Raw genomic sequence first — 25,288 nt, 5'->3', positions numbered from 1 at the left:
TTCAGCTGCCTGCGGTGGCAATTCAGCGGCTTCTGTCTTCCGGCTGAAGACAGAAGCTGCTGCCGAATTGCTGCCGCCGCAGAAACGTGCGTGCCGCCCTAACGGCACACGGACTGCCCCCGCCGTCCGCAGAAGCAATTTGGCATGCTACTTGGGGCAGCAAAAACAGTAGAGCCGGCCCTGCCTGGGATAATTTAAAATCCCACCTTTGTGTTGAGATAAAGAAAACTCTTTTGCCTGTAAAAGTGGTGTTTTAACAACTATTATGATTTTTACTCAGGTCAGTGGAAAATAAGGGAAATTAAGTTACTGATTACAAAGAGATCTTTGCTTGCTTGCTTGCTTGCTTGCCCTAAACTAGAGGAAATAAACCTTTTTGGTGTAAAAAGTCCAATTGTGTGCTTGAATGTGTGTGTGTGAATAATTAAGCGCAGAATTCAGCTCCAGCTCTGAATTTTTTTACATATTTTTCGGTTTCAAATTTTAATAGATTTTTAGCTTAGACCTTTTATCAAGAGCTCAACAATTCTGTTGTTTAACCATTCACTCCGTTCATGATCAGAAGAGTTTATGATCATTTTTCTCAAAATGACATGATCCATGTAGGCTGATTGATATTTTGTGACTTCCAGTAGACAGCCAGCAATGTACAGTTGTAGATTCATAGAATCATAGAATATTAGGGTTGGAAGAGACCTCAGGAGATCATCTAGTCCAATCCCCTGCTCAAAGCAGGACCAGCACCAACTAAATCATCCCAGCAAGGGCTTTGTCAAGCTTGGTCTTAAAAACCTCTAAGGATGGAAATTCCACCACCTCCCTAGGTAACCCATTCCGGTGCTTCACCACCCTCCTAGTGAAATAGTGTTTCCTAATATCCAACCTGGACCTCTCCCACTGCAACTTGAGACCATTGCTTCTTGTTCTGTCATCTGCCATCACTGAGAACAGCTGAGCTCCATCCTCTTTGGATCCCCCTTCAAGTAGTTGAAGGCTGCTATCAAATCCCCCCTCACTCTTCTCTTCTGCAGACTAAATAACCCCAGTTCCCTCACCCTCTCCTCATAAGTCATGTGCCCCAGCCCCCTAATCATTTTCATTGCCCTCCACTGGACTCTTTCTGATTTGTCCACATCCAGTCTGTAGTGTGGGACCCAAAACTGGATGCAATACTCCAGGTGCGGCCTCACCAATGCTGAATAGAGGGGAATAATCACTTCCCTCGATCTGCTGGCAATACTCCTACGAATGCAGCCCAATATGCCATTGGCCTTCTTGGTAACAAGGGCACACTGCTGACTCATATACAGTTTCTCATCCACTGTAATCCCCAAATCCTTTTCTGCAGAACTGCTGTTAGCCAGTCGGTCCCCAGCCTGTAGCAGTGCCTGGGATTCTTCCATCCTAAGTGCAGGACTCTGCACTTGTCCTTGTTTAACCTCATCAGATTTCTTTTGGCCCAATCCTCCAATTTCTCTAGGTCACTCTGGACCCGATCCCTATCCTCCAGAGTCTCTACCTCTCCCCCCAGCTTAGTGTCATCTGTGAAATTGCTGAGAGTGCAATTCCTCCCATCATCCAGATAATTAATAAAGATTTTAAACAAAACCAGTCCCAGGACTGACCCCTGGGGCACTTCACTTGATACCAGCTGCCAACTGTACATCGAGTGGTTGATCACTACCCGTTGAGCCCAACAATTTAGCCAGCTTTCTATCCACCTTATAGTCCATTCATCCAATCCATACTACTTTAACTTGCTGGCACGAATACTGTGGGAGACCATATCAAAAGCTTTGCTGAAGTCAAGATAGATCACATCCACCACTTTTCCCATATCCACAGAGCCAGTTTTCTCATCATAGAAGGCAATCAGGTTGGTCAGGCATGACTTGCCCTTGCTGAATCCATGTTGACTGTTCCTGATCACCTTCCTCTCCTCCAAGTGCTTCAAAATGGATTCCTTGAGGACCTCCTCCATGATTTTGCTGGGGACTGAAGTGAGGCTGGCCGGTCTGTAGTTCCCTGGGTTCTCTTTCTTCCCTCTTTTAAATCTGGGCACTATGGTTGCCTTTTTCCAGTCATCCTGGACCTCCCTTGATCACCATGAATTTTCAAAGGTAAAGGCCAGTGGCTCTGCAGTCACATCAGCCAACTCCGTCAGCACCCTGGGATGCATTAGATCTGGACCCATGGACTTATGCAAGTCCAGCTTTTCTAAATAGTCATAGAATCATAGAATATCAGGGTTGGAAGGGACCTCAGGAGGTCATCTAGTCCAACCCCCTGCTCAAAGCAGGACCAAACCCAACTAAATCATCCCAGCCAGGGCTTTGTCAAGCCTGACCTTAAAAACCTCTAAGGAAGGAGATTCCACCACTTCTTAACCTATTTTTTCACCACTGAGGGCTGCCCACCTCCTCCCTGTACTGTGTTGCCCAGTGCAGCAGTCTGGGAGCTGACCTTGTCTGTGAAGACCAAGGCAAAAAAAGCATTAAGTACTTCAGCTTTTTCCACATCATGTGCCACTAGGTTGCCTCTGTAGAACTGATGAATGAAATTGTTTTTATTTGTTCACTTTATTAATGTAACTTCATAAGTAAAGTTTTATGAACCAAACAATATTCATTCATAAAACCAGGTTACCCCAATAACTGGTTAATTGACAATTAAGCCACTTGTTGTGCTCCCCCAGTTTGCACTCATTAGATAAGTCCCCTGCTGCTCAGCTCAATTAAGCTGCTTGTTAAGAGCCACAGCCAGCTCCCCTTCTAAGTTTCACTTTCGATCCAATTGCTGCCTAAATCATTGAAACTTGCACTGTTTCAATATTGTAATTTCTGCTCACTGCTTGTCATTCCTTACACTTGTCCATATTGTAATTCAAACTCCATTTTACAACACTTATTCCATTTTGTGAAAGCCTGCTGCAACCTTCATTCTGCAAAGCCCTGCTGTAATCTTATTAGCTCAGTTTAGACTTGTGAATGAGGTATGGATGGATGATGGAATCAACCTCCAGATCCAGCCCATCCTGATGAAATAAAGTTCAAACCCCAACGGCTGAAGATGCAGACAGCAGCCCTGACAAAGGAAGAAGAGTTCACCCTAAAAAGGAAAGAACAAAGGTACAATTGAAGAAAGATGAAAGCCAGATCCAAGGCTGAAAGTCAGGTCTGCAACTAACCAGTGATCAATCACACCGAACCCAGAGGCAGCGTGACACAGCAAGACCTATAGACCCTTGGTTCAAACTAAAAGCCTATAAAAAAAAGATGGGTAAGATGGAAGACTTTGAGGGGTAACGTTCTGCTGCCAACATGGAAGGGCATCGGTGCGTGCCCGACAGAGACCCAGCCCTTCCTCGTGCCTGGCTTTCCTGGCCAGTTAGCCGCCACGAGCTATGATCCCAAGCTGCTAAATCAAGCCATGACCTCAAGCTACATTCAGGACTGGTAACTATCCAGCAGCTGCAGAACATTTAGGGTGTGTGTGTGTGTGTGTGTGTATGTAAGTATTAGGTATTAGCTAGCAGTTATGGATCAAATTGTTATCATAATAAACATGGCATCTTTGCCTTGTCCTCTAAAATAATCTTGTGTAGTTTTGTCTGCATAACACCTCCCCCATTCAGTAAGGGTCCCACACTTTCCCTGACCTTCTTCTTGTTGCTAACATACCTTTAGAACCCTTTTTGTTATCCTTCACATCCCTTGCTAGCTGCAACTCCAGTTGTGCCTTGGCCTTCCTGATTACACCCCTGCATGCTCAAGCAATATTTTTATACTCTTCCCTAGTCATCTGTCCAAATTTCCACTTCTTGTAAGCTTCCTTTTTGAGTTTAAGCTAAGCAGAGATTTCACTGTTAAGCCAAGCTGGTCGCCTGCCATATTTGCTATTCTTTCTGCACATTGGGATTGTTTGTTCCTGTGCCCTCAATAAGGCTTCCTTAAAATACAGCCAGCTCTCCTGGACTCCTTGCCCCCTCATATTAGCCTCCCAGAGGATCCTGCCCATCAGTTCCCTAAGGGAATGATTCTTCTGGATTTCTTCCAATTTCTTCATGACATTTACTATATTGGGTAAATAATCTGTCATAAAAAGATGACCTAATCAATCCTGATTGGATGAAACTCCACGGACAGTACTGTGGAATTGTCAAAGTACTTCAGAGGAAGCATGGCCATGAATTCGGTTCAAAATGAATGGAAGGATAAACACAATTGCATCTGAGACTAAGGTTTACGATTTCAAAAGGGCTAACTTTACAAAATTAAGGCGACTAGTTAGGGAAGTGGATTGGACTAACATATTTAGGGATCTAAAGGCGGAAGACGCCTGGGATTATTTCAGGTTGAAGTTGCAGGAGCTGTCAGAGGCCTGTATCCCGAGAAAGGGAAAACGGTTCATAGGTAGCAGTTTTAGACCGAGCTGGATGAGCAAGCGTCTCAGAGGGGTGATTAAGAAAAAACAGAAAGTGTACAGGGAGTGGAAGATGGGAGGGATCAGCAAAGAAACCTACCTTATTGAGGTCAGAGGGTGTAGGGATGCAGTGAGAAAAGCCAAAAGCCAGGTAGAGATGGACCTTGCGAAGGGAATTAAAACCAATAGTAAAAGGTTTTTTAGCCATATAAATAGGAAGAAAACCAAGAAAGAAGTAGTGGGACCGCTTAAAACTGTAAACGGAGTGGAGATCAAGGATAAGCTAGGCATGGCACAATATCTAAACAAATATTTTGCCTCGGTCTTTAATAAGGATAATGAAAGGCTTAGGAATAGTGGCAGAGTGACTGATGGGAATGAAGGTACGGGGTTGGAAATTACAGTATCCGAGGCAGAAGCCAAACTTGAACAGCTTAACGGTAGTAAATCGGGCGGCCCGGATAATCTTCATCCTAGAATATTAAAGGAATTGGCGAGTGAAATTGCAAGCCCGTTAGCGATAATTTTTAATGAATCTCTGAACTCGGGGGTTGTACCGTTTGACTGGAGATTAACTAATATAGTTCCTATTTTCAAGAAGGGGAAAAAAAGTGACCCGGGTAACTACAGGCCTATTAGTTTAACATCTGTAGTATGCAAAGTCATGGAAAAAATATTAAAGGAGAGAGTAGTTACGGACCTTGAGGTCAATGGCAATTGGGACAAATTACAACATGGTTTTACGAAAGGTAGATCGTGCCAAACCAACCTGATCTCCTTCTTTGAGAAAGTAACAGATTTTTTAGACAAGGGAAATGCGGTGGATCTAATATATCTTGATTTCAGTAAGGCGTTCGATACGGTACCGCATGAAGAATTACTGGTTAAATTGGAAAAGATGGGGATTGAAATGAAAATCCAGAGGTGGATAAGGAACTGGTTAAAGGGGAGACTGCAGCGGGTCGTATTGAAAGGTGATCTGTCGGGTTGGAGGGAGGTTACCAGTGGAGTTCCTCAAGGTTCGGTTTTGGGTCCGATCTTATTCAATCTATTTATCACTGACCTCGGAACCAAAAGTAGGAGTGGGCTGATAAAGTTTGCGGATGACACGAAGTTGGGAGATATTGCCAATTCGGAGAAGGATCGGGATATCCTCCAGGGAGATTTGGATGACCTTGTAAACTGGAGTATTAGTAATAGGATGAAATTCAATAGTGAGAAGTGTAAGGTTATGCATTTAGGGATGACTAACAGGAATTTTAGTTATAAGCTGGGGACGCACCAGTTGGAAGTAACGGAAGAGGAGAAGGACCTTGGAGTCCTGGTTGATCGCAGGATGACTATGAGTCGGCAATGTGATGTGGCCGTTAAAAAAGCTAATGCGGTCTTGGGATGCATTAGGCAAGGTATTTCTAGTAGAGATAAGGAGGTGCTAGTCCCATTATACAAGGCGTTGGTGAGACCTCATTTGGAGTACTGTGTGCAGTTTTGGTCTCCCATGTTTAAGAAGGATGAATTCAAACTGGAACGGGTACAAAGAAGGGCCACTAGAATGATCCGAGGAATGGAAAGCCTGTCATATGAAAAGAGACTTGAGGAGCTCGGTTTGTTTTCCTTAACCAAAAGAAGGTTGAGAGGAGATATGATTGCTCTCTTTAAATATATCAGAGGGATAAATACCAGGGAGGGAGAGGAATTATTTCAGCTCAGTACTAATGTGGACACGAGAACAAATGGATATAAATTGGCAGTCGGGAAGTTTAGGCTTGAAATTAGACGAAGGTTTCTAACCATCAGGGGAGTGAAATTCTGGAACAGCCTACCGAGGGAAACAGTGGGGGCGAAGGACCTCTCTGGCTTTAAGATTAAGCTTGATAAATTTATGGAGGGAATGGTTTGATAGGATAACACTATTTAGTCAATAGGTCAATAACGTGCCGCCACTGGTAATTAGTACCGAGGGTAAATGTTGGGATATTGAAAGTCTTTTTCCCGAGTGTCTGGCTGGAGAGTCTTGCCTGCATGCTCAGGGTTCAGCTGATCGCCATATTTGGGGTCGGGAAGGAATTTTCCTCCAGGGTAGATTGGCAGTGGCCCTGGAGGTTTTTCGCCTTCCTCCACAGCATGGGGCAGGGGTCGCTTGCTGGAGGATTATCTGCTACTTGAAGTCTTTAAATCAGGATTTGGGGACTTCAACAGCTGAGTCAAGGGAGAGAATTATTTCAGGAGTGGGTGGGTCAGCTATTGTGGCCTGCATTTTGCGGGAGGTCAGACTAGATGATCATAATGGTCCCTTCTGATCTTAAGTTCTATGGTTCTATGATTCTATGATTCTATGAATCTTTAGAAGTGAAGGCAGATGGTGTCCCTGCCTAAACCATCAACTTCAGAAGCCATGTGACATCATGTCCTATGCCTCCTCCCCTACAGCCTGGCCATCAAGTGGGTGATTGCCCTGTTATGTTACCAGCATATACATAGAGAAGTTAGATAAAAACATCAGTACTCTTGTTGGAAGATTAAAGCATAATACAACTTTATTTCTTAGAATTCAGAATGATACCACCCAAACCAGAGAGAGGCAAAGCAGGCTGCTCCCTAAGACACACCTCACACAACTTTACTCCGGGCTGGCTCTTACAATCTAGACTGACACAGATCACATGACTTCCCTCAGAGCCCACGAGCCTACAAGCAGTACTAGGAACTCCTTCACAAATTAAAGTGATAGCCCTCAATTCTGCCACCATTTTCAATACACCTCAGAACCCAGCATCTAAGACATGTCATAGATAAGGCTGCAAGATTGCCATGGAGGTCACGGAAGTCATCTCCGTTACTTCTGCAGAGACTGGTGCGGCTGGCTCCAGGACTGCCCAAGCACCTCAGGCAGCCCCTGGGCCAGCCTCACCGGTTGCTGCTGGGGCAGTCTTGGGTCACCACACCCTCCCTCCCACAGCAGCAGCAGGAGTTTGGGTGTGGAGAGGGCTCAGGGCTGGGGGTTGAGGCATGCGAGGAGGTGAGGGCTCTAGGCTTACCTTGTGGGGGCTACCCAGAAGCGACAACATGTCCCTCCGTCTCTCAGCACCTAGCTCTGTGTGCTTCCTTTGCTGGCAGGCACCGCCCCTACAGCTCCCATTAGCTGCAGTTCCCAGCCAATGGGAGCTGTGGAGCTGGCAGCGTGCAGAGCTAGGAGCTTAGGGAGGGACATGTCACCACTTCCAAGAAGCTGGATAGGGAGTCTGCCACCCCAGCCAACTTCTCTCCCCCATCACCAGCGGGGGTCCCGGGTTCCTCCCACCTGTGGGTCCCCCTGAGCACCCCCCAGCACTCGAGGCACCCCCCAGACTGCCCCCCCCAAGCACCTGCAGGCCCCCCCATGCACCTGCGGCACCTCCCAGGCCACCTCCTGAGCATTCATGGCACCACCCTGGGCTGCCCCCCCAGCACTCGCAGTGCCCCCCAGGCCATCCCCCCGAGCACTTCCCCCCTACCGTGCACACCCGGGATGGCGGGGGGAATATGTTTATATATCTTTATCTTAGTTGTTTGGTTTAATACATTGACATGACAAATCGTTTCAGTTTGTGTAGGGGGTTTGGGCATATACACCTGGAATTTTGTGTCATGTCAATGATCCTTAAGTCAGACATTGAGGAATAGAATCTAAGATTTATGGGGTGATTTTACAAAGCTGGTGTCTTAGAAAGAAATCCCGATCTATTGCTTTCATGCCCACGTAATTCCGTGGTAATTACTGACGTTTTGCTTCTGATTTAAATACGGGTTTCAGATCATTGAAGGGAGCTATAATCTACTGTATGTCTACCCTACAGTTATACCTGGGGCCAGCAACTCTGGAGGGGAAGCATCTGCCAAAGGTAACCAGTTTTCTTTAGCTCTGTGTGATTTCCCTGTAAGAAGGGGGAACCATGACACTGAGATTAGACAATTTTGGTGTGTCCTAATTGGGAGCAGCCCCAGGGTGACAGCCTAACCCACCGGTGAGAGTGTTACAAATTTCCCTCGTTGCCTAGCCACAGAGGCTGTAGCTTGTTACAGCCGATGACTTCAGAGCCTTGGTTCTTTAGTTCATGAAATAGCTGATGTTTTCAGCTCTGGAGGTCCCCAGTTCAGTCCCAACATATCAACCCAGGTTCCAGTTGTCAGCACGTCTCAGAAAGGGCCCAAGGGTGCAGAGCAGGGAGCTGACCAGGGGCTAGGGCTGGACACCGGAGGTGAGATGGCAAAGAGGCAGCAGTGAGGAAGATCCTTGCAGGAGCGGCCTCCCCCTGGCTTGTCCAGGATGTGTCATTGCTGGGTGAAATGCCCCCCAGCCAGGCGGGGAGTGGGACTTGTCTTGTGAATTTGCTCCCACACTCAGCCCCATGGCGCATGACCTCTCACCCTGCTCTCTTCCACGTTCCAGCACCTGCTGTTCTGCTCTGGGTCTGGATCCTGCGCTCCACCCTGGTCCTGCTCCTCCTGATGTCTGCCCCGATCTTCACCTGCATCATGGAGAAAAGAGCCATCGCTCAGCCTGACACGGAGCAACAGGAGAAGCCTGCGGAGAATGGCAGGGGAGAGCCCCCATATGCTGAGGGGAATGGCAGGGAAAAGGAGGCTGGAGGTTCTGGGGATCCGTGATGGTCCCTGAGGGCACCCAGGTCTGTGAGGCACTTCACTACCAGCTGCCCCTAGCATGGTCAAGCCTTGTCTGTGCCCACCAGGGATCAGCTCCCCAACTCCCCTGGCCACAGGCCACACAAGCCGTGCCCTCTAGGCCTCGTGGGGTGGCCTCTCTCCGGGTGGGCAATAGGCACACTCCAGCTCCCAGTCCTCCGAGCACCTCCCTGCATCTCCCAGCCCCTGTCCCATGGGGCACTCACAGCAGTGACAGATCTGCTGCTCCCAAAGGAGCAGGGCCCCCAGCTGACCAATTCCACCTCCAGTCACCGCCCTGATCAACACACAGCCCTAGATCCCTTCACAGTGACACCAAGGACAAGTGATTTCACAGAGTGTAGAGATTCGAGGGGTAGCAAGGAGACGGGTTGGAAAGAAATGGCTCCAAGGCAAATAAAATCATACCACGCTGACTAGAGCCTAGACTCACTGAACGAGATACTTTTCTGTCTGGTAGAGCAACGCTCACCCCACAGTCCTTCCAGGGTTTTACTCCAGGCCTGACTGTGATCTCCTGTTCCTGAGACAAACGCTGTCAGCTGCCTCCTGGGTGAAAGGGAGCTCTTGTTCCCTCTCCTCTTTCTTTGTAGGTACAGACCATTGTCTTTTCCCAGAGGAGTTCTCTCTTCAGAGACTTATCCTGGGGGTCCTTTGTCCTAGGCTTGGTCTACACTATCAGCGTATGTCAGTCTAACTACATCGATCAAGGGTGTGGAAAATCCACATTCCTGAGCTATGCAGTTATACTGAACTAACCCGCCGTGCAGACAGCGCTGTGCCGACAGGAGGGCTTCTCCCATTGGGCTAGCTATCGCCGCTCATGGAGGTGGAGTACCTACGCTGAGAAGCTCTCTCATAGGTAGCATCTTCACTAAGCAGCACGGTAAGTGTAGCCAAGCCCTTTGTAGATTCTCAGGCCCGCACCTGGCTCAAACAGTCTCCACAGTTGTGCTTTTTAATATGTGCTGGTTGGCTCAGCCGAAGGGATTGCCATGGCACAGGTGACAAGCTTCACTTCAACACTTCTGGAGTCTAATCTCTCACATTTCACATCTCTCTTAAGCTATGTCCTGTACAAACACCTTGCTGCAATGATGGCACTCAGTGGGCTGCTGGATCTTGGTACAGATCTCTCAGGCCACCGTTTGGTGAGCTATTGTGCAAACATCTGTCCCAGGGGATCCCGTAAAATGCTGTGCACCCCTCTGTACCTGGTCAATTGGCACCCAGGAGTTCCTGGGTCACGGGGCAGACCAGAGGGTGTCTGGAATTAGAGAGGGGTCAGTGGGCTGTGTAATTGTGCAGCGATGTGTCCATGGGACTCGGGGCCAGGGGGAGTAACTCAGTAATGAGACTAGATGGGGGGAGTAACTGATAAACATGGGGCAACAAGGAGCAGCTCTAAGAAGCAGCCCCCAGGCACTCCTCTGTGATGAGATCTGAACTTTATCTGAGGGCACATCTGGCAACGTTAAAGCGCTCTAAAAACACCACCTCCACGAGGCGCATAGCTACCAGAACGGGGAGCACTGCTCCCACCTCCACGAGGTGCATAGCTACCAGCGCGGGGAGCACTGCTCCCACCTCCACGAGGCGCATAGCTACCAGCACTAGGAGCACTGCTCCCACCTCCACGAGGCGCATAGCTACCAGCACTAGGAGCACTGCTCCCACCTCCACGAGGCGCATAGCTACCAGCGCGGGGAGCACTGCTCCCACCTCCACGAGGCGCATAGCTACCAGCGCGGGGAGCACTGCTCCCACCTCCACGAGGCGCATAGCTACCAGCACGGGGAGCACTGCTCCCACCTCCACGAGGCGCATAGCTACCAGCACGGGGAGCACTGCTCCCACCTCCACGAGGCGCATAGCTACCAGCACGGGGAGCATTGCTCCCAGAGCTGGAGCACTGTCTACACTGGCACTTTGCTACGCTGAAACTTGCAGTGAACGGTGAGTGTGACTGAGTGCCTTTCTTAAAGATACAGTAAACTGTTTCTGAGATTTCCCCAGCAGCCAGCTCACATTGTCTGTCTGTCTGTTTGTCTCTCTCTCTCCTTCTCTCTCACACACACTCTGTGCCCGTGTCCTGGAGAGGTTGTGAGGAGACTGTGTAAAATGGCCGTCTCCCGCCCCCCCACCCGCCAGTCCATGCTCTTCAGTCACACCGTTCTGTGTGTGTGTGTGTGTGTGTGTGTGTGTGTGTGTGTGTGTGTGTGTAAATACAGAGGAACCCCACGGCTTGCAGCAGTGTCATTCTGGGATCATGCTCCCGTCCCCAGGACAGAGTCCAGCCCCGTGTGTGAGCAGTGACACATTCACTTAATAAGGGTTTAATTTTCACTCCTGCAGGGCCGGGCTTGGGAAGAGGGAGCCGGATCCAGCAGGAGAGAGCCGTGGGCCTTGCTCCCAGCCCGCTCTGAGCTGTTCTCTACCAGCTGTCCCAAAGGGTGCTGTTTGCCTGCCCTCCCTGGGGCTGGACCTGGGATTATTCTCCCAGCTGCCCAGCCATGCCGAGAATGCAGCACAGTGACCACCCTCGAGACAGAAATGAGCACAGCACAAGAGTGACTGTGTCATGAGAGCAGCATCGCTCTGGGACTGTGTCTATAAATAGTGCCGGGGCCGAGGGGTTGGGTTTGGGGGAGGAGACGCGCCTGTGCTGGGAACAGCGACCACAACCTGTAACCACAGCCCAGGCTCCGTGCTTGTCTCACACACAGCACAGGGCTCTGTGTATAACTAGGCTTGGGTGGATGTGATTGTTATTGGTAAATATCAGTGAACATCAAGTTCCCTGCACCCACACAAACCCACGAGAAAATAATCCCATCGATAATAAACATTTGCAGACAAGCAAGTAAGAGAAATGCAGCTTGAGACATTGTTAGAGGTTGATTTGGGGATATTTACTGTGTATATTTTGACATGAGATTATGCCAATTTGTGTTTTAATGGTTATAAAGCTTTAACTTTTTGAATCTCAACACCTACTGTCATCACATAATTATTGTCTGACCCCCCTGTAATTTCCTCCACTGTGAAATATAAATCAATAAATATAAAAACGTTGCTGGAAACCCATGATTTTAGCCAATAGTGGACATTTAAATTGATAACAAAAATTTTAAAACCCTTAAAAATCAACATTAACATTGTCAAGATTATAAAAAAATAATTAAAAATTGAATTCTGAGAATCCTATTTATAACCCAGGGCTGAGACCTGCGCGAGCCACCTGCGGGCATCCTCCAGAAACAGACACAGCACATGTTATGGGGTCAGTCATGTGACTCAGCCACACCCCCTCCCGAGTGATATCCCAGCACCGCCATCGTGATCTGCCCATGTGATTTCAAATACCACATTTATCTTTGGCCTTTCTGGTGGCGGCAGGTAGGGAGCGATTGCCGTAGTATGTCTTTCACCCTCCAGGACTCACAGCCACCTCCCGAGAATGGGAATCCTGCAGGAGGCTTCCCCAACACTAGCATGATTACAGGCTTCAGCCACTGTCTTCAGCAGATCAAAGGAAAGCTGGTGACACCAGAGCCCTTTTAACTGATGGCCTGGCTGACTGGTTAAGGCAATGGACTGCTAATCCGTTGTGCTCTGTATGGCTGCATTCAAACCCCTCTTGTGGTCATTGGCCTTTGCTTCTTATCTTGGCCATGGCCGGTTTTTCCTCCATTGCTCTTCTGGCCCTTCCTGCCAAAGCAACTCTTACAATAAACAGCAGAAGAAAGACTTCCAGCAACAGGGATGCCATAGCATGGCTTGTGCTAACCGGGACTTGAATCCGGCTGGCGAGACGGGGACTCTTACTAGATGTTTCTGCACCACCGCAGGCCTTAATGGCTATGTCTTCTATTCCTGACTTCAGCTGATCAAAGTGCAGCTGGTGGCAATGGGATCCTTTTGCATGATGATTTGGCCAAGTCATTAAGACAATGGACTGGTAATCCCTTGTGTTCTGAACGTGTGGGTACAAATCTCACCTTTGCCCTTTGCTTTTACTCCTTGTTTTGGCTGTGATGGCTATTGGCTCCTTCCTCCATTCCTCTTCTGCCCCTTCCTGCCAAAGCAACTCTTACAGTGACCAAACGAAGAACAGCTCCCAACAAAGTGGTTGTGGTTTTTGTCAGTGGGGACTCTTGCATGAATCCTCTACACCGTGCCATGCCTAGCAACGTGCATTCACCTCCCCCAGGTATTTCCCATGTAACTTTGTTTGTCTGGCGAGTTGTTTGAAATAGTCCTTTGAAGCTCATAATGCTTCTGAAGGTTGACACTGGCCACATCTCCCCCCTAGAGAAATTTCATACAACCCTCAATAACACAGAAACTTTGCATTTTTAATACAATGGATTCCATTATGACTTAAACTTTATTCAGGTAGGTTTGTCCAGGATAGGCCAGGAAATTGCTGTATCTGTCCCCCACCCTAAATGCCTACAATTCTCTGAGAGGGGTGCTCGTAACACAATGCACTGCAAAAAGTCCACACAAGACAATGTGCCTGATGGCGTCATGAGGGATGCTGGGCTGATGACCCCAGAGCCACACACCTCTTGCTGATGCAGCTGTTGGTGTGAAAACGTGCAGCGCTGGCAAAGGTGGTTAAATATGCACATGCTCTAGTGCCCTGGCAGTGCTGGCGGCAGCAATGTTTCCATGAACACTTTTTTCAGAGCAGACGGCGTGGAGTAAAATACAACTCACTGAAGATGAAATGAGGATGAGAGAAGAGTTGGCTTGTTGTCTAGGATGGGTGTGTACAGTCCAAAGGCTCTTCTGTTCCATGTGCTTCTCCTGAGATGACCCCCTGCACAAGAGGAGATGCTCCCCCGCCGGCCTGTGGTAGCATCAATGGGAGCTGAGTGACTACAGCTCCCCAGAAGGGAAACGAGCCCCATCACTTCATGTCTTTAATGCACTCTCTCAGAGGAGCCACACGTTCACCCCTGCTCAATACAGCTGCAGTGTAGCACTCTGAAGGGAACCAGGTACGGCTTGAAGGTCTGCCTTGCTGAGGGGCTCAATGGGTATGGGTCTGGTTGCAGTAGCAGACTTGTAACAGGACTGAGCAGCAAGGGGACTTGTGCAAGCTGGATATGTTTGTTTCGTGGATACTAAGTTTAACAAGACTCCACTATTCAAACTGCCCCTGCTCCGTGAGTATCAGATTTGGTGAGCCCAGACAGGAGAGGCTGAATTGCAATGAGCTGACCTCTCCGAGAGATGGACCCATCAAAGCTTCTGCAGACTGCTCCAGAGAAAGCTGCCAGGGAAGATTTCATTGTTTGTAAGAGCTATGGCTGGGAGAGTGTTACAGGACCTGTAGTGGAGGTAGGAGGACTCTGATACCAGCTAAAGAATGAGCATTTAAGAGAAGCCTGTGACTCCCTGGGCATTTCTGGGACAAATCACGGTGACACTGCAACCAAAAGCTGCTTGACCTTACCCAAATATATAAGAATTAATTTCAATAGTGAAGAGCCAAAACCGCTGGAAGATCAGGGATTGTCTACACTGCTGGCATTAAGAGAGAAGATTCTACAAGCCATTGCTACAGCAAAAGAGGAGCAAAAGATCTGTCAGTCCCATCCCAGAAAATAAAACCAGTGTCAAAGAAAGACTTTACAATAACAGGACAGTTTGGGAGCTCCCTACAAAAGGGCAGGCTAAACCAAAGCAGTTTGGCTTATCAAATTGCAAATGGTGCTCCCAAGGGGAACACGGAGGCAGAGATAATGGAAACTGTCATCAGGGCAGTTTGCCCAGGAGTGAGCTTCAGGAGCTAGTTGGAGTGAAAAACTAATCCGAGCCTGCCAAAACCGTGTCCCCCTTTCTCCAGATCATTGATGAATAAGTTGAACAGCACCAGTCCCAGTACAGATCCCTGGGGAACCTTGCTATTTACCTCTCTCTGCTGGGAAAACTGACCATTGATTTATTTAGTAGACTAAATCCACTATGCACAATCCTTCACAGTTAACAGAGATAATGTGCTAACCTACATCCCCACCACTGCCAGGCTGAACCCCATAGCACACCGGTGGGTTGCAGAATTAGCTGACTTTAACTTCATACGGTAGAAAACCTGAGTTTTCTCCGTGAGTACCAGCCTGTGCCAGGGGGCAGGGGTCTGAGGCCTGAATATGTGTCTGTGGGGCAGGATCTGAAATGAGGTTGAGTGTGGGGGTGGTGGGAATCTGAGACCAGGGCTTGTGGGACAGGGGCTCTCAGACCAGGGGCTGGGATTCCATTTGCAGAGATCTGGTCACTAATGCAGCTGTCTCCATTCTGAACTGCTGGCTGTTCAGGCAGAGTGGGGGCTGGGCCCTGAGTGCCAAAGAGGCCAGATGGCTGGGGGAATGTTTGCATTAATAATGGGGAACTGAATCAAGGAAAAGAGGAGGTGAGACCTGAACCTTCACCCCAAAACTGAAACAATATCCTGCATCCTGATCAGGTGCCCTGGGGGTCAAGCCAGAGTCACCCACTGCCTGCAAAGGCAACAGGACCAGATTCTGATCTCAGCTCCCCTCAGCTCATTCTGGAGTCACTGACTGCCTGCAGTTAGATCAGGGGCTGCATTCGCATCTCTCTTCCCAGAGTAAATAAAAATAAATATTGCAACCTAGTCAAGGTAACTGGATATTAGACCTTGTTTTGGCTGAAAAAATGTGACTAGGGTTGCCAAGTGCCTGGTTTTCAACCAGAAAGTCCGGTCAAAAAGGGGACTTGGCAGTGTCCAGTCAGATGTACTGACCGGACACCAACAGTCTGGTTACCACAGACAGGAAGGGAGAGGTGCTGGGTCGTCAACCCGAGCCAGCCCCCACTCAGCTGGGGCCGCCTCCTACATGCGTCTTGTGGGCAGGTAGGAGACTTCATGACAGGCTGCAGCTCCATAGCAGAGGGAGCCCAGTGGGAGTGGGAGAAGGGAAGTGGAGAGGAGAGGAGCCAGCTCCAAGGAAGGGGGAGGAGAGAGTGCAGCAAGCGGGAGGGGGGCAGGGGCGGAGAGGAACGAACAGGGGGAGGGGCTTGAGGGAAAGGATGGGGCAGGGGCGGGGCCTTGGGGAAAGAGGCAGGGCAGGGAGGTCCAGTTGTCTGCAAAGAGGAAGTTGGCAACCCTAAATGTGACCAATGCTGGGGGGTGGTTTAAGATGTATCAGATGCCTCCAAACACATTATTCAGCAAATTGTGAAAGTGGCTTCTTCAGTTAACCCCCATCCTGGTTATCAGGGGAAGTGAAAGTAGAAATAACAAATAATAATATTAAACAACCAGGAAATAGGGAACTTCATCTCAGTGGGTGCAATTGAGGAGTTAGGAATTGCAGACACTTGAGAAGAAAAAACTAACAATATCAATGAAAAATCTGTGGCATTTTAGGATAAGGACACTAAGGAGTTCTTGAAACATATGGAGAACAAAATATCCTAGCAATCAGTTTTGGTGCAGCTGGAGATGAGGATGGTAAAATTGCAAATCATGATGCAAAAAAAGGAGAAATATTACAAATATTTCTGTTCTGCATTTGGGAAGAAGTGGAATGACGTATCCACATCCTCCAGTACTAGTGAAATACTTTCTATTCCAGCTGCACCTAGTTAAACAGCAACTATTAGAATGAAACACTTTTTAAAGGTATAACAAGATGCACTGGCTGAAACTTGAAGCCAAACAAATTCAGACTGAAAATGCAGCAAAAAATTTTTAAGAAAGAGAGAATAATTAACCACTGGAACAATGTACCAAAGGACATGCTGGATTCTCCATCCCTGGCAATTCTAAAATCAAGATTGGATTTTTTTTAAAAGATCTCATACAACCAAGAATAATTTTGAGGCAATTTTCAGGCCTGTGTTATACAGGAGGTCAGACTAGATGATCACAAAGGTCCCTTCTGGTGTTGGAATTTATGAATTTGTTAAATCAGCAGGACCATAACTGGAAATCACAAGTATTGAATGCACTGGCAAAGTAGCTATTTGTACCATTTATGCTGAGTTTTAACAAATCTTGGAAAACTAGGGAAGTTCCAGAGAACTGAAAACAAACTCACGTTGTGCGGATACATCTAAAGAATGGAATGCCCTGGTTATCCTGACAGTGATCCTAAGCAAAATCATGGAAAGGCTGATATGAGACCCAGTCAGTAACGAATTAAAAGGTGGTAGCATATTTCATGCCAGACACTATGGTTTAATGGAACATAGCTCTTGTCAAATGAATTTGAAATTGTTTTTTTTTATGAGATTACCCAACTGGTAAGCGAGATTACCCGCTTCATCCCCCCACCCTCCATTGCTCACTCTCCCCCACCCTCACTCACTTTCACTGGGCTGGGACGGGGGTTGGGGTGCAGGAGGGGGTGAGGGCTCCAGCTGGGGGAGCGGCCTCTGGCTAAGGAAGCACTAACGGCCCCTCCCTCATTTTCTCACATCATATCCCCAGCGGGGAGCAGGAGAAGCTGGGAATCCGGCAGGGAAGGAGTTATTTATTGAGGGGGCCCTATACAGCGCCCAGCCCCCCACACGCCACCCTGGGCTTCCCACAGATGTGGGCAGTACCTTCCCTGCACTGGGCCATGCTACGGCCCCATTTCCCCACCCCCTGGGGCCCTGGCAGGTGCTCCTTGAGCTGGTGCCACAGGGGCTGGTGTGCTCGGAGCCGGGGGTCGGGGGTTTTCTCCCAGGGGTCCGGCCGTCGAATCGGGAGCACCATGGAATAAATGTGAGATTCCCTGAAGCAGAGATTTCCTGGGGGAAGGGAGGATGGGTTTTCTGCCCTGTGGAGCCCTCCAAGCAGATAGGGCTCTTCCCCTGAGGAGATCTTCGCCTCTGCGTAGCTGGATCCAGGCTCCCCTGTGAGCACAGAGAGACGGCAGGTTAGAGGGGCCAGTGTCACCTCCCTGGGATGGGATTGGGGGGAGGGGAGGACAAGCCAGCTGGAATGTCCAGGCTAGGTAGGTTTCCAGGGGCTGGAGAGGTGGGAGCTGCTGGCAGGAAAGAGACCTAGTGTCTGTGTGCACTGCCCCCCCACCCCCAACCTACCCACGTGGGGCAATCAGAATGGGGTAGGGCCAGGCATTGGGGTGGCTCCAGCTCACAGTGGGAAGGGGGATCTCTGGACATCACAGCTCTTTCATGGCAGCCCCAGCGTGGGCAGGGGTCACCCTGGTCTGAGGTACCCCCATGTTCATAGGGGCCTGGCAGACATGGGGGGGCTGTCCTGGGATGGGGGCAGGGATAAGAGATGGGGGGTCACATCACCTGGAGTCTCCTTCCAGCAGTAACTAGCCGCAGCCATGATCAGCACCAGAGCCAGCAGGACGCAGGCGCCCAGGCCCAGACGGAGGATGTTGCCCCAGGTGAAATCCAGGCTCCTCGTTAGGACTGTGAAAGGACAGCACGGGGCTGTGGAGTTCTTGGAAGTATCAGGGCTGGATTCTGAACTCAGCTCCTCCAGGGTCAACCCAGAGTTACCCCCTGACAGCAATGGGGTGAGGGCCGGATTCTGATCCATTACCCCTGGATCTAGCTACCCATCTAGCTATTTAATGAAGGATAGATGGAAGAGGGCAGCTGGGCAGCCTCTGAGCCCAACTCCTCTGTGCGTCCCCAGAACAGGAGCAGACCTGAAAGACCTCTCTGCTCTGCAGCTAACCCTCGGATCAGGGATCCCACCTCCGCCTCCCTCAAATCTAGAGTTCCCCTTTAATCTGTGATTCCACAGAGTCCCCATCCCATAAGAACATAAGAGTGGCCATACTATGTAAGACCAAAGGTCCATCTAGCCCAGTATCCTGTCTTCTGACAGTGGCCAATGCCAGGTGCCCCAGAGGGAATGAACAGAACAGAATCATCAAGTGATCCATCTTCTGTCACCCATTCCCAACTTCTGGCAAACAGAGGCTAGGGACACCATCCCTGCCCGTCTTGGCTAATAGCCATGGATGGACCTATCCTCCATGAATTTATCTAGTTCTTTTTTGAATCCTGATATAGTCTTGGCCTTCACAACATCCTCTGGCAAAGAGTTCCACAGGTTGACTGTGCATGGTGTGAAGAAACACTTCCTTTTGTTTGTTTTAAACCTGCTGCCTATTAATTTAATTTGGTGACCCCCGGTTCTTGTGTTATGAGAAGGAATAAATAACACTTCCTTATTTACTTTTTCCACACCAGTCATGATTTTACAGACCTCTACCATAACCCCCCTTAGTTGTCTCTTTTCCAAGCTGAAAAAGTCCCAGTCTTATTCCCTCATATGGAAGCTGTTCCATGCCTCCTAATCATTTTTGTTGCCCTTTTCTGTACCTTTTCCAATTCCAACATATCTTTTTCGATATGGGGCAACCACATCTGCACGCAGTATTCAAGATGTGGGTGTACCATGGATTTATAGAGAGGCAATATGATATTTTATGTCTTATTATCTATCCCTTTCTTAATGATTCCCAACATTCTGTTCACATTTTTGACTGACGCTGCACATTGTGAGGATATTTTCAAAGAACTATCCACAACGACTCAACAATCTGTCTCTGGAATGGTAACAGCTAATTTAGACCTCACCATTTTATATGTACAGTTGGGATTATGTTTTCCAATGAGCATTACTTTGCATTTATCAACATTGAATTTCATCTGCCATTTTGTTGCACTGTCACACAGTTTTGTGAGATCCCTGCAACTCTTAATGGTCTGCTTGGGACTTAACTATCTTGAGTAGTTTTGTGTCATCTGCAAATTTTGCCACCTCACTGTTTACCCCTTTTCCCAAATCAGTTATGAGTATGTTGAATAATACTGGTCCCAGTACAGACCCCTGGGGGACATCACTATTTACATCTCTCCACTTATTCCTATCCTTTGTTTCCTATCTTTTAACCAGATACTGATCCAGGAGAGGACATTCCTCTTATCCCATGAGAACTTACTTTGCTTAAGAGCCTTTGGTAAGGGAAATTGTGAAAAGGCTTTCTCAAAATCTAATTACACTATACCCACTGGATCACCCTTGGCCACATACTTGTGGATCCCCTCAAAGAATCCTAGTAGATTCGTGAGGCATGATTTCCCCACTCAGGTACCTGTCTGTGTGGTCCCTAGGCTGATTGGATATGGTGATGTTTCAAGCCCAGTGAGGTCATTTCCACCTGTAGGATTAGAATGAGAGCCTGTCAGGGCAGGGGGTGAAATAGGTGGAAAAAGTAACTCAGCAATTGCGCCCCTCCACACTCGACTCAGTCTTTATGGTCACTGTAACCTCCAGGGGGTTAGTGGATTTTATCAGCTGGGGAAGGGACTGGTTCTGGAGCTGCTGGCCGTGACTTCTCTGGGCATCCTCTGATAGGGAGCATCCCCCTATCACTGTTCCGCAGCTTGCCCTGGGGGCAGGGTTCCCCCTTCCCTCTGCCTTACATCAACAGCTGCTGCTGCTGTTTCCCCCAGCTGCATGACAAATCCACTGATTTCCTGATCCCTTGCTGGGCATCCCCTCTGTAAGGCCCCAGGGCAGATCCTGGCTCTGAGCATCCCCTTGGGGCATAGACTCTGTGAAGGCTGGACTGGGTGTGAGGCTGAGAGCGGGGACTCCAAACCAGGCCCCTCACCTCTCACCACCAGCTCCACAGGATCTCTGGGATCTGACCAGATGAAGGCCTGTTATGTGCTGCCAAACAGCAGGTGTAGCTCCTGCTGTCATCCTGTGTAACATTGCAGATGGGAAACTTAGTCACGTCCCCAGTATTTTCTATGTGCTGCAGCATGGTGCGGTCTCCTCCTTTGTACAGAACAACCCCCAGCCCCTGGTACCTACACTCACACTGGATGGTCACAGTGTCCCCCATGGCCATTACTCCCCTGGGACTCACAGAGATGGAGGGTTTGGTATAGAGCTCTGCATGCACAAAGACACAGGACTTCTATGGGGGAGACATATACCCTTGCTCCTCAGTCTGTCTGTCATTTCAGAGAATCATAGAATATCAGGGTTGGAAGAGACCTCAGGAGGTTCTAGTGCAATCCCCTGCTCAAAGCAGGACCAACACCAGCTAAATTTGATCCCTCTGTGCCCAGCCTTAAGGCATTCAGCTGCCTCCCCTTGTCTAATGTTCCCTGCTTAATAAACCCAGGAACAGCACAGATTTGTGGAGTTCTTGGAAGTATCTGGGTTGGATTCTGATCTCAGTTCACCCAGGATAAATCGGAGTTACTCTCTGATTGCAGTGGGGATCAGAGACGGATTCTGAATCATCGCCCTGGATCGATCGATCTATCCAGGAAAATCAATCGATCTATCGATCGATCCCCATCCACCCACTCTATCGATCGATCAATCTACTGAATGCAACTCTGACAAGGCAGGAGCTGGCTGGGCAGCCCCTGAGTCCTGACTCCTCTGTGCATCCCCAGATCAGGGGCAGCCGAGTGAAGCATCCCCCTATGAAAGGCCTCCCTGCTCTGCAGCTCTCCCTAGGGGCAGGGATCCTCCCTCTCCCCCCAGTCTGTAAGGTGCCCCATTAATCTGTGATTCCACAAAGTCCCCATCGAGGTCCCACTTTACCTGTGTGTGTGGTCCCTGGGCTGGCTGGAGTCGATGATGTTTCAAACCCACTGGAGTTATTTCCACCTGTGGGATTAGAATCCGAGTCTGTTGGGGAAGGGGGTGAAATGGGCACCCAGGGGGGAGTGATAAGGTAGAAACAATGACTCAGCAACTGGGATTCTCCCTCTATAGCTCAGGATTTATGGTCACTGTAATATCATAGAATCATAGAAAATCAGGGTTGGAAAGCACCTCAGGAGGTACCTAGTCCAACCCCCTGCTCAAAGCAGGACCAATCCCCAGCTAAATAATCCCAGCCAGGGCTTTGTCAAGTCTGACCTTAAAAACCTCTAAGGAAGGAGATTCCACCACCTCCCTAGGTAACCCATTCCAGTTCCTCACCACCTTCCTACTGAAAAAGTTTTTCCTAATATCCAACCTAAACCTCCCCCATTGCAACTTGAGACCATTACTCCTTGTTCTGACATCTGCAACCACTGAGAATAGTCTAGATCCATCCTCTTTGGAACCCCCTTTCAGGTAGTTGAAAACAACTATCAAATCACCCCCCCTCATTGTTCTCTTCTGCAAACTAAACAATCCCAATTCCCTCAGCCTTTCCTCATAAGTCATGTGCTCCAGACCCTTAATCATTTTTGTTGCCCGCCGCTGGACTCTTTCCCATTTTTCCACAACCTTCTTGTAGTGTGGGTCCCAAAACTGGACACAGTACTCCAGATGAGGCCTCACCAATGTCGAATAGAAGGGAATAATCACGTCCCTCGATCTGCTGGCAATGCCCCTACTTATACAGCCCAAAATGCCATTAGCCTTCTTGGCAACAAAGGACACACTGTCAACTCATATCCAGCTTCTCGTCCACTGTAACCCCTAGGTCCTTTTCTGCAGAACTGCTTCTTAGCCATTAGGTCCCTAGTCTGTAACAGTGAATGGGATTCTTTCGTCCTAAGTGCAGCACTCTGCACTTGTCCTTGTTGAACCTCATCAGGTTTCTTTTGGCCAATTCCTCTAATTTGTCTAGGTCCCTCTGTATCCTATCCCTACCCTCCAGTGTATCTACCACTCCTCCCAGTTTAGTGTCATCCACAAACTTGATGAGAGTGCAGTCCACGCCATCCTCCAGATCATCAATGAAGATATTGAACAAAACTGGCCCCAGGACTAACCCTTGGGGCACTCCACTTGAAACGGGCTGCCAACTAGACATGGAGCCATTGATCACTACCCGTTGAGCTCAACCATCAAGCCAGCTTTCTATCCACCTTATAGTCCATTCATCCAGCCCATACTTCTTTAACTTGCTGGCAAGAATACTGTGGGAGACCACATCAAAAGCGTTACTAAAGTCAAGGAATAACACATCCACTGCTTTCCCCTCATCCACAGACCCAGTTATTTCGTCATAGAAGGCAATTAGCTTAGTCAGGCATGACTTGCCCTTGGTGAATCCATGCTGACTGTTCCTGATCACTTTCCTCTCCTCTAAGTGCTTCAGAATTGATTCCTTGAGGACCTGTTCCATGATTTTCCCAGGGACTGAGGCGAGACTGACTGGCCTGTAGTTCCCTGGATCTTCCTTCTTCCCTTTTTTTAAAGATGGGCACTACATTAGCCTTTTTCCAGTCATCTGGAAGCTCCCCCAATCGCCATGAGTTTTGAAAAATAATGGCCAATGGCCCCCCTACCTGAAAGGGGGTTCCAAAGATTTCAGTCCTGCATGCCTGAGCAATATTTTTATACTCCTCCCTGGTCATTTGTCCAATCTTCCACTTCTTGTAAGCTTCTTTTTTGCGTTTAAGATCAGCAAGGGTTTTACTGTTAGGCCAAGCTGGTATCTTGACGTATTTACTATTATTTCTACACATCGGGATGGTTTGTTCCTGCAATCTCAATAAGGATTCTTTAAAATACAGCCGGCTCTGCTGGACTCCTTTCCCCCTCATGTTATTCTCCCAGGGGATCCTGCCCATCAATTCCCTGAGGGAGTAAAAGTCTGCTTTTCTGAAGTCCAGGGTCCGTATTTTGCTGCTCTCCTTTCTTCCTTGTGTCGGGATCCTGAACTCGACCATCTCAGGGTTCCCATCCACTTTTGCTTCCCCTACTAATTCTTCCTGGTTTGTGAGCAGCAGGTCTAGAAGAGCTCTGCCTCTAGTTGGTTCCTCCAGCACTTGGACCAGGAAATTGTCCCCTACACTTTCCAAAGACTTCCTGGATTGTCTGTGCACCGCTGTATTTTCTGTGCACCGCTGTATTGCTCTCCCAGGAGATATCAGGGTGATTGAAGTCTCCCATGAGAACCAGGACCTGCAATCTAGTAACTTCTGCTAGTTGCCAGAAGAAGGCCTCGTCCACCTCATCCCCCTGGTCTGGTGGTCTATAGCAGACTCCCACCACGACATCACCTTTGTTGCTCACACTTCTAAACTTAATCCAGAGATTCTCATGTTTTTTTGCAGTTTCATACTGGAGCTCTGAGCAGTCATACTGCTCTCTTGCATACAATGCAACTCCCCCACCTTTTCTGCCCTGCCTGTCCTTCCTGAACAGTTTATATCCATCCATGACAGTGCTCCAGTCATGTGAATTATCCCACCAAGTCTCTGTTATTCCAATCACATCATAGTTCTTTGACTGTGCCAGGACTTCCAGTTCTCCCTGCTTGTTTCCCTTGTTTCTTGCTTTTTTGTATAGGCACTTAAAATAACTCGCTGATTGTCCCACTTTTTCAGTATGAGGCAGGAGTCTTCCCCTCTTGCACTCTCCTGCTTGTGCTTCCTCCTGGTATCCCATTTCCCCGCTTACCTCAGGGCTTTGGTCTCCTTCCCCCGGTGAACCTAGTTTAACGCCCTCCTCACTAGGTTAGCCAGCCTGCTTGCGAAGATGCTCTTCCCTCTCTTCGTTAGGAGGAGCCTATCTCTGCCTAGCATTCCTCCTTCTTGGAACACCATCCCATGGTCAAAGAATCCAAAGCCTTCTCTCTGACAACACCTGCGTAGCCATTCATTTACTTCCACAATTCGACGATCTCTACCCAGGCCTTTTCCCTGACAGGAAGGATGGATGAGAGCACTACTTGCCCCTCAAACTCCTTTATCCTTCTTCCCAGAGCCACGTAGTCTGCGGTGATCCACACAAGGTCATTCTTGGCAGTATAATTGGTGCCCATGTGGAGAAGCAGGAAGGGGTAGCGATGTGAGGTCTTGATGAGTCTCAGCAGCCTCTCCGTCACATCGTGAATCCTAGCTCCTGGCAAGCAGCACACCTCTCGGTTTTCTCGGTCAGGGCGGCAGTTAGATGACTCAGTCCCTCTGAGGAGGGAGACCCCAAACACCACCACCCTCCTCCTTCTCTTGTGAGCGGTGGTCATAGAACCCCCATCCCTAGGACAGTGCATCTCATGCCTTCCAATCGGTGGAGTCTCCTTCTTCTGCCTTCTCTCAGATATATCATCTAGTCCACTCTCCACATTAGTACCTGTGGAGAGAACATGGAAATGGTTGCTCATCTGTATCTGCATTGCTGGTACATGGACGCTCCTCTTTCTTCTTCTGGAGGCCACATGCTGCCAAATTTCTTCACCGCTCCTCTCTTCCC

The 25,288-nt window shown here is 48.7% G+C and overlaps 1 protein-coding gene across 1 annotated transcript in view; it reads right to left on the bottom strand.

Annotated features, from left to right (window-relative positions):
* Positions 1–2,719: 2,719 nt before the first annotated feature.
* LOC123350514 (osteoclast-associated immunoglobulin-like receptor) overlaps positions 2,720–25,288 on the bottom strand; it is a 30,458-nt gene continuing 7,889 nt past the window's right edge. The window contains exons 7-12 of the mRNA XM_044989130.1: positions 21,692–21,757; positions 20,217–20,282; positions 18,394–18,516; positions 17,732–17,985; positions 8,830–8,930; positions 2,720–3,108 (exon numbers count right to left, since the gene is read on the bottom strand). Coding sequence (XP_044845065.1) covers positions 3,012–3,108; positions 8,830–8,930; positions 17,732–17,985; positions 18,394–18,516; positions 20,217–20,282; positions 21,692–21,757 — 707 coding nt within the window. The 3' untranslated portion in view covers positions 2,720–3,011. The remainder of the gene's footprint in view (positions 3,109–8,829; positions 8,931–17,731; positions 17,986–18,393; positions 18,517–20,216; positions 20,283–21,691; positions 21,758–25,288) is intronic.

This window comes from Mauremys mutica, chromosome 15, assembly GCF_020497125.1.
Source record: "Mauremys mutica isolate MM-2020 ecotype Southern chromosome 15, ASM2049712v1, whole genome shotgun sequence".
Taxonomy (NCBI): Eukaryota; Metazoa; Chordata; order Testudines; family Geoemydidae; genus Mauremys; species Mauremys mutica.
The sequence above is the reverse complement of the archived record's forward strand: the minus strand, read 5'-3'. Positions and strand labels throughout refer to the sequence as shown.